General features: G+C 36.6%; 1 protein-coding gene across 1 annotated transcript; it reads right to left on the bottom strand.

Moving 5' to 3' along the window:
- Positions 1–342: 342 nt before the first annotated feature.
- LOC110759379 (shikimate O-hydroxycinnamoyltransferase-like) lies at positions 343–3,491 on the bottom strand. Its single transcript, XM_021961436.2, has 2 exons — positions 2,860–3,491; positions 343–1,469 (listed from the first exon to the last, which is right to left on the bottom strand). Exons 1-2 carry the CDS (start codon positions 3,283–3,285, stop codon positions 558–560), a joined length of 1,338 nt encoding a protein of 445 aa, XP_021817128.2. The 5' UTR covers positions 3,286–3,491; the 3' UTR covers positions 343–557.
- Positions 3,492–9,574: the final 6,083 nt, after the last annotated feature.

Below are 9,574 nucleotides of genomic sequence, written 5' to 3'. Positions count from 1 at the left end.
GAAAACCTCCAAAAAGTAATCGAAACACAGGTTCGACATACGATACTTTATTTTTCCATGCATTAGCTCCATAATGGCTGTGAGAACGGAAAAACTATCGCACCTCGGGTATAACTCTTGGTTAGCATTTTGTAACCGTTTTTTATATTGTTCGAACTATGCACTGTCCATTGGTGTAGGCCTATAAATAAGACTTTTGTAACCTTTGAGGGGCGTTCAGATTTCTAATTATTTTGATAATCTCTTTACAAAGTTTTCGTACCTTTTTCCTACTAGTGAGCGACATTTCTCTTTGAGGAATTTATGATTCCTACTCTTTCGATTCCAATATTCTTTTTATTTCATGAGAAAGAGAATCCTCTATTAAGAATCACAATACAACACAACCAGCATTGTGGACAAGAAGTCCACCACAGTTTCGAAATAAAGTTTCAACACTCAATCAAGCAACGTGCACGAACCAATAAACAAATACAAATTTGAACACCCATAAAGATGAAGGGAATAACAGCAATTCAAACCGGACAGAACCAAATTTCTTCGACCGTCACATTTCCTCATATATCATACAAAAACTTGGAAAATGATTTCAAGTGGTCAGAATGCAGAGAAATCATCAGTGATAAGCTCCCATCATTAGTTGCGCTTGGTAACAACAAAGCCATCCCGTCAAATTGTTTGCCAGGCCCCATGAAAGTGGGCCGACCCCAACCAAAATCAGCGTCGTGAATCGGCAGCCTAACCCAACTGTTTACCCGAAGATTCGGGCACCTCATCGACAGAGGACCCATAACAAGTGGGGAAACACAAGGACGATGAAGCTCAAGATAGTCAACGGCTGATCTGAGATAATCATCATCAATCTGGACCAAAGCATTATGAACACAGCTTGCAGCATACCATGTTGGTTTGGACTGGAGATCCCCTGCTGCAGCAATTTGTGAGGCTCTAAAAATGACATTGCCAAAGAAACCTGGTGGGAGTGGGGGTTGAAATCTCGACCGTCCATCAATGGGAATGAGAAGTTTGGTGTCTTGATCATCTGGCAGTTTACGTGCCTTGCAAGCACATCTCCAAATATGACCTGCCAACACCTCAAATGTGCTATACTTGATTGTATTAATATTCCCACCGTCATCTTCCACAGAGTTGGCTTTCAAGATGTTGAGCTGCTCCCGCGTAAATCTAAAAATGGACGTAGTAGTTTTACTTGTGCTTTTCAGATGATCATAAGCTAATTTCATCTGTGGAAAAGGTTGATATTCAACGTGAGGAAATGCTGGCTGAGGTGGATCTCGGGCACGAAGTAACATCCTGTTCATTAAGGGTGGTTTAATATTTGAGAGATCAAGATCATCACGAGCGATAGCAGACCATGTATTTACAAAGTGTAGACTAGATGCTCCATCTGCAATTCGGTGGTCCACTCCGACTGAAAGTGACACTCCACCACATTTGAAATACGTTACCTGCGTTTGCATAAATATATACTTTCTAAGCTCTCGGCATGATCGAGAATCCCCAATTTCAGTTAGTTAAGTTAAAATTTGCAAGACCCTAAACCATAAAGCGTGCCCAAATTATGCATGTACCCAAATTATCTTGAGTGTCCCATCAAGTCTTAAATTTTGTTGATTTCATAAATATCGATGGTCCAAAAAGCTGTAATATTGACAAACTATTGATATTTTTAAAAATTGGATGAAAATGACTGAAGTTGAGAGAATGATAAAGAAATATTTGATAAAACTTTAATATGTTAAAGTCAATAATATATTATTTTGAACTTTTGATTAAAAAAAAAAAACTGGGTAGCTAAAAATATAGATTCACATAATATGGGTAATAACATCCCGTAGGAATAAGGGTGGTGCTAAGACACTACAAGAAAATCAGCCTTCTATGACGAAATTATATGTGACGCCCAATATTTTGTCACAGTTACGTAAGATAAGTGAGGAAATTTTATAAATCGTCACATAAGGGTCTTCACGGGATGTAAATTTTTTTTTTTGCAGCCTTTTCATCACATAATATATTTTAGGATGGTCACAGATTCATTTGTTAAATCTGAGGATGTGCTGCAGCGTCGCTGGCCCAAAAGGAAAATAGAAATTTCTCCTCAAGCAGTCTAAAATTGACACATATACTTTCCAGCAATTAACTTATTTTAATGCAAAATTTAAAAAATAATTTTTGGTTAACGAGAGAGATAGGGGGAGGTGCTCGCTGAGAGGACTTAACTGGATTTATTTTTTTAATTTTTATTGTCTTTTTATACGACTTAACAGTGTCAATGCTCAGTCAAGTCCAGCGACAGGCTTAGCAATATTAGAAAGTGGGCAGGGAGGGGACATGCATTTTGGGAACAACAGACCATGCGATATTGGCAGGATAATAAAAAAAATCGAGACCATGAAAAGATGGAGATTCTAAACCACCTAACCTTACCTAATAGAGAAAAGGGATAACCAGATCTGAAGGACCACATGCTGTCCTTACAGACCAGAAAAGGAATTAACTATACATTTATTTCCTAATGGACATTTATAATATTTAGTTTCCATCAACGCTTCACATGTTCTATAATTTGAAGGTTTTAATTATTTATTTTTCAGATCAATGAAGAGGAGGAATGAATCTTACAGCCTCTTCAACTATTTGAGAAGAGAAGTGCCATTAAAATGACAAAATTCAACGAAACATCTTATTCAGGAAAAGACTAGATCAAAATGATGCAATGAGTAGTAATACGAGAGAGAATTTCTCCAGGAAAAGACATTTATAAATGATGCAACAAGAATATACGTATATACTCATACAAAATATAAAAGACCTTGGATGATAAATATTAAATACCTGTAACACCAAAAGGGGATTTGAGGATACTCCAACCGAGTAATCCATGGCGGGGATGAGTTTAAGGAAATCGGAAGTGGGCACAAAATCGCCAAAATCATCAAGGACAGAGTTGCTCTCTGCCACAACAAAAAGCACTCCCTCCGCATTGCAATCAATCTCCCCACGGCCATTCTGGTCGTTTAGCTTGAATCGACCGGCCATGGGGTAGAAGGGCACGAGGACCTTGCTGAGCGCTTGCTTGAGCACTCTCTGGTCAAAGAAGTTTAGCTCACCGCTTGGTCTATAAAGGTAAACAAAGGACGTGTGAAAGGGTGGGAATGCTAGGTCCGAGTTGGAGAGCCACAGCGAGCCCCGAGGCGTCGACTCCTCTGCAGGTCTCACCATCGTTGACTCCCTTATGCTCACAGTCACCTTCTCCGTCATCTTTTCTTTTTCTAATGCTCTTTTTGTCTTTGGACTTTAATAGGAACACACTGTTCCTTTCCTTATGAGAAAAGAAGATTAGAAAATTAGGACCTCTTTCTTGTGATCACAACTTACAACACAAATACACGACTACAACCAGGATCGATCAAAAGTGAACGTTGAAATGGAAACTAAGGAAGATAGTAATAAATGTAAAATCTTAGAAGCTATAGACACCTCTAGAGATACATGCTTTAAAGCTGATAACACCCTCCATTTATATATGGTGCTTTGCGAAGGACTTTGCTAATGGCTGTCAGCTTAAGTGTGCTGTTGCACATGTTCAGTAGATCGACAGGTACAGAATATTAATATTAGTTGGAAATTTCAAGGCTCCACATGACTTTAGTGGGAAAGAGATAATCTAGTTTATGGCAAGCCCGTTTTCTGCATGGAATCGACAGATAGGCATAATTTTGTTTTTGGCAAAATTACTTGCAGTCATCTTTGCCCTTCTTGGGCCTTTTCCTCTCTCTCTCTCTCTCTCTCTCTCTCTCTCTAGCTTACATTGGGAGCTTTAATCCTATCTTAATTTTAACCATTAAGCCGAGCTAACTGCAGGAGATTATGAAACCCTATTTCCTTTCTATGACCTTTAGCCCATTGGCTTTTGGTTGAGAGCAAATTACGAGAAATTATTGAGTACACTGTATCTCTCTACTCAAATATTGACAAGTGTTCCTTTTTATGCAAAATGAAAAAAAACCCAAAACTTCAAGCATTCATTGGCTGGGTTTTTGTGGGATCAATTTAAGCCCATTTTTGGATTTATATAAAAATTTGAATTAATGGCCGTCATGATATGTAGTTGATTTTTTTAGATAGATAGGTTGACTTTTCTCGATGCCCATTTTACCCCCATTAATATTCATTTGTTTTCTTTTATACCAAAAGAAACATTTTCTCTATGCAATAGGAAATGTTCTAAAAAAAACATTTTCTCTCATTATTATGAAATTAATTGCATAACAACCATTTATCAACCTATAATTCTTGTATAATTTAATAATGTTTACACCATTTTAGATTTTTTTTAATATATTATGAATATTAGTAATTAAATACAATAAAAAAATATTTGTAAAATTACATTTTTTAAAGCTTTAGGGGAGAGACAATATTTCAATGAATGCACGGTAGTTGTTAGTTTATTTTTTGGAATTAGTTTTGAATTTATTAGGAATATTAGGAATTAAATAAAATATAAAAGTCATATTAAAATGAAATGACAAATGACATAACCGATGTTGGATCCCTTTACAACGATGTTAAACAACACAAAACGTCGTCCTAGATTATTTTAGACGTCGAAAAGAACACAAAACGACGTTATTACGTTACCACGTCATCTTGTTTTGAATCACCGAAGTGGGTTATTACGTTACCACTTCATCTTGTTTTGTATAACCGATGTGGGTTGTATTTACAACGTGTTTTCTAAAGTCGTTACTGCCGTTGTTTACATATACAACGTCAAATTTTGTAAGCTAACCGCCGTTGTATGTCTTTAAGATGTTGATATGTTTGTACTAACGGACGTACACTACTACAAAAAGGGCAAAAGACGACCAGTAAACAACGACGGTAGATCAAAAAACCGTCGTTGTTTTTTAAAAGACGACGGTAATAGAAACCCGTCGTAGAAACATACTTTAAACACCTAAAAAACAGGTACACGTATAGATATTTTTAAACCACGACGCACCAAATTAAAAAAGCGTCGTCTTATTACAAACGTATTTTTCAGAGTTAAAATCTGAACCTAAAAACAACGACTGCATTTATGAAATCACCGCCGTAGAAAGTAAAGACGACGATATAAAAATAAGACGCCGTGTTAATTAATTAATAAACACGACCCAATTTTCTTAGTCAGTGACGCATAAATTCAAAGGAATCTACGACGGTTAATTACAAAAAAAATCGCCGATTTAAATTAAGTTACCACGACTGTAAATATAAATTTATCGACTTTTTAATTATACTATACTACAACGGTATCCATAACTCTACTGTCGCATAATTGTACTAACCACGACGGTTTGTTAAATTAACGACGTACAAATTTTTTACCATTATTCGTCTATCATTACCAGAATGAACTCTGTTCCTCATCATAATCGAACCATTATTCGTTTTTTTACCATTGTTCCTCATCATAATCGAACCAGAATGAACAAAGGCAATGTTTTAGAAGTGGATGATGTGCCAATTACTCTCACAAGGAGTTTGAGGGCAAGAAGCTTGTCTCAGCCGCCAAGGAAGGTCTCAAGCTTGATGAGAGTGAAGACGAGGCAAAGAAGAAGGAAGAGTTGAAGGAGAAGTTTGAGGGACTCTGCAAGGTTGTGAAGGATGTTTTGGGTGACAGAGTGGAGAAGGTTGTGGTGTCTGACCGTCTGACCGTGCTGGACTGCCAACATGGAAAGAATCATGAAGGCTCAAGCCTTGAGAGATAACAGAGCGGCTGGGTACATGTCGAGCAAGAAGACCATGGAGATCAACCCAGAGAACCCCATCATGGAGGAGCTGAGAAAGAGGGCTGATGCAGACCTTGTTCTCCTTCTGTGCAGAAAGACAATGTTTTAGATGCTGTGTGCGTGTTTGTGTCTTTCAGATACACAAACGCGCACACACATCAACATCCAAACTGAAAAATGAAAGCGAGGTGAGACAGACAGGCGATGTGCCTCCAGAGAGGTGAGAAAAAGTTCAAACCCTAATTGAAAAATGAAGACGACAGAAAGACAGAAAACCCATTATTTATAAACAAATCTTATATACCATCGGTTTTTTTAAATTATCGACGTTTATATGATAACATAAACGTCGTTTAAAATTAAGGAAAGGTCGTATAAATAAATTAACAACGACGTTGTAATTTTTTGGAAAATTAATTTATTGTGTAATTAAAAAACTTACACGTCGGTATGAGTAATTAAAACGACGTAGTATTAATTTTTCACGTCGTTATTATTGAATATAAGGTCGTTGGGTAAATTGGAAAATGACGATTCATCTTTTTGAAGAAAAATGCGTCGTGTAATTCGATTTAAAAACGTCGTTTCATTAAAACATAGCGTCGTGTAAAGTAATATTATAGGGCAGTGTTAACAATAACGCCGTATAATGTTTCATACTAGGGCGCATACTATTAATAGCGTCGTTTTTATGAAACGGTTTTTTATTATTTTAAACTTTTCGCCTTCCTGACCCATACTTGCACTGTTTCCAAACCCGAGAAAAACTTTCAAGCTTCTCTCATTTTTCATTCTCAAAGAACTGTTCCAAACTTTCAAGCTTATCTCCGAGAGAAAACTTTTCGTCTTCCTCTCCTCTTCGTCTTCACCTCTGAACTGAAACACCAAACTCCAGGAGAAAGCTTTCATTGCAAGCAAAGGGTAAGCATTTCTGGAAGGATTTTTGTTCCTGTTTTGCATGCCCATATCATTTTTGTTTTTTTAAATCTTTTTACATTTTTTCTTTCCAAGTTTGATAAAATTTGCAGACAAAGACGGAAAGTTTCCAAGTTTGAACACTACTCTGGTTCTTTTACTTCAACTAAATAAGACGACGGTGGCTTGTTATTTACGTGGTTAGATTTATAGACCACGACGGTTCGTCAGTCACCCTAGCGTCGTGTGAAAGTGTTCTTCGTTGTTTTTTAAAATGATATTCTTTTTTTGTATTTGATTTCTAAGGATATATTCATCGCAGGTTTGATTTCTCTGAACAATGGTTTTTGTTTCGAAAATCTTTTTAATTATTTTTCTGTTGAAAATATTTTACGTTTTTCCTAATTTGTTTTTGTGGTATAGACGACGGTATATTAATATTTACGTCGTTTTATTTTCAATAACACGGCGAATATTTATTATTAACGTCGTTGTAATATTTAATACTCTGTTTTTTGTGATTATATCATAAGACGTCGGTTTTTTATTATTTACGTCGTTTTATTTTCAATACCACGGCGAATATTTATTATTAACGTCGTCGTAATATTTAATACTCTGTTTTTTGTGATTATATCATAAGACGTCGGTTTTTTATTATTTACGTCGTTGTAATATTTTATCACGTCGGTGGTTAATTACCGTCGTGAAAATTTATTATTACGTCGATTGTTTTGTTCTTACTTCGTTTGAAATATAATAATACGTCGTATTTTATAAATAATCGTCGTGTTTTTTTATTAATTTCACAGAAATATTTTCACTTGCAGGTTTGATTTGTCTGTAACCATGGTTTCTCAATCCCAAAGTAAGGAGTCTGGCTTGAAAAAAAATGAAGGTAAGGAGCTTAGAGTTGTAAATCCTCAAGCTAAGTCCTCGAAGAAGATGAAGTTTGTTTCATATTCTGAGACAGAACCAGCTAGCACAGCAACATTTTCTGAGGAGGCAAAGTCAAGTCGGGGTATGAGCACAATGCCCCGTGTTGTGAAGAGAAAATTTCAGAAAATCAAGCCTGTTGTTGAGTACAATGAAGAAGGGAAATCATGTGGCCTTGCACATAGTGAGATGCAGTCCTACATTGGTGTGTTGGCACGCTCCAGAGTCCCACTTGTGGACAAGAAATGGGTTCAAATATCCAAGGATATAAAAGAGCAGATTTGGGAAGCCGTTGACATGGCTTTTGTGGTTGGTCAAGGGGGCAAGAAAATGGTGCTATCTTCTGCCGCCAAGAAATGGAAGGATTTCAAGTCTACACTAACGAGGGTTCATATCCTTCCATTCATCAAGGAGAAGGAGAAATTAAGGCAACCCCCTGAAACATACAAATTCATAGAGAAAGCTCAATGGGATGCCTTTGTAGCTTCAAGGTTATCTGAAAAATTTGAGGCTGTGCATGAAGAACAATCACAGAGGAGGGAGAAACTTGAGTACAATCATCGATTGTCTCGAAAAGGATATGTTGGTTTTAAGGAGCAATTGAAGGAAATCATGCATGGGGTAGATATTGATCGATCTACCTTATGGAAAAAAGCTAGAGAAGACAAACATGGTAACATCCCGGATCCAAAGACTGCAGAGAAAGCAAAATTAATTGTAAGCCTACTCACTCTGTTTTAAAATTTTTATTACGTCTGATGTTATATGTTTGCGTCGTGTGAAAAATATTACTACGTCGAAATATTTTAAAACACGTCGTTAAAGGTCTAAATCTGGAATCACTACTCTGTTTTTTGTAATTATATCATAAGACGTCGGTGGTTTATTATTGACGTCGTGTTAATAAATTAACAACGTCGGTATTTAGGTAGCGTCGTCTGAAATGTTATATTACGTCGATTGTTATGTTATTGAGTCGTGTGAAATATTATATTACGTCGATTTTTTATAAATAACCGTCGTTTGTTTCCTTATTCTGACTTTTTATTATGTCTTTTTGTTAGGATGATTTGCAAAAGCAAGTCTCTGAAGGCAATCTTTCTCTGTCAGGAACCAATGATGTTTTGACATTGGCTTTGGGTCCGGAGCATCCAGGAAGAGTTAGAGGGGTAGAGGCTGGGATTTCCCCTAAGAAATACTTCAATTTACCTAGACAACAGAAGGTAAGGTTTGCCGATCAATTGAAGGAAAGTGTAAGACTTGTCCTTCAAGAAGAGACTCTGAAAATGGAGGCTAGATCAAGGGAAGAGAGTTTAAAGATAGAGGCTAGGACCAAGCAATTGGTAGAAGCTGAGAGGGAAAATTTGCTGAGTCAGCTTTCCAAACTCATCCCCAATTTTGATCCAAGCGTGCTGAAACTGAATACAATGTCCCAAATCCAAGGGCAAAGTCCCAAAAATCCAATGTCGGACAAAGCAAGCTGCTCTGGGGCACTTGATGTTAGAGCCCTACAATTTGAGGAGGATACTGCCAAGAATGGGGAAAAGCAAGAAGAAATGGTAACGTCTTTGAACTTTGAACTCTCAGTTTCTCTGTTTATATTTACCGCCGTGTTACAGATATACCACGACGCTTTTCTATGAAACCGTCGTTTTATGTTATTTAGACGTCTGTAATTATTACATACCGTCTTCTGTTAAGGTTTACCACGACGGTTTATTTACTCGTTTTTAATTTTTGTACAATGTCATTTATATATTTCTTTATTTCTTAAAACAGAAATCCGGGGAAATAGAAAAGAGAGTAGAAGGAAAGGTAGTTGAGATAGTTGAACAGGTAAATTCTCATAACTTTGCCTTTTTCATTTGTTTTTCAATTCTCATTAACGTCATAATAAATGAATTACCACGACGTTTAGT

The sequence above is a fragment of the Prunus avium genome, chromosome 3, assembly GCF_965620075.1.
Source record: "Prunus avium chromosome 3, drPruAviu1.hap1.1, whole genome shotgun sequence".
Taxonomy (NCBI): Eukaryota; Viridiplantae; Streptophyta; class Magnoliopsida; order Rosales; family Rosaceae; genus Prunus; species Prunus avium.
Note: the sequence above shows the minus strand (reverse complement) of the source record. Positions and strands in the feature narration are given on the sequence as shown.

What these genes read in the sequence shown, in the direction of transcription:
- LOC110759379 (XM_021961436.2), bottom strand. Translation starts at nt 3,285, where the DNA reads ATGACGGAGAAGGTGACTGTGAGCATAAGGGAGTCAACGATGGTGAGA. An exon ending in ATCCCCTTTTGGTGTTACAG is followed by an intron (nt 1,470 to 2,859) that starts GTATTTAATATT and finishes ATGCAAACGCAG; the next exon opens with GTAACGTATTTCAAATGTGG.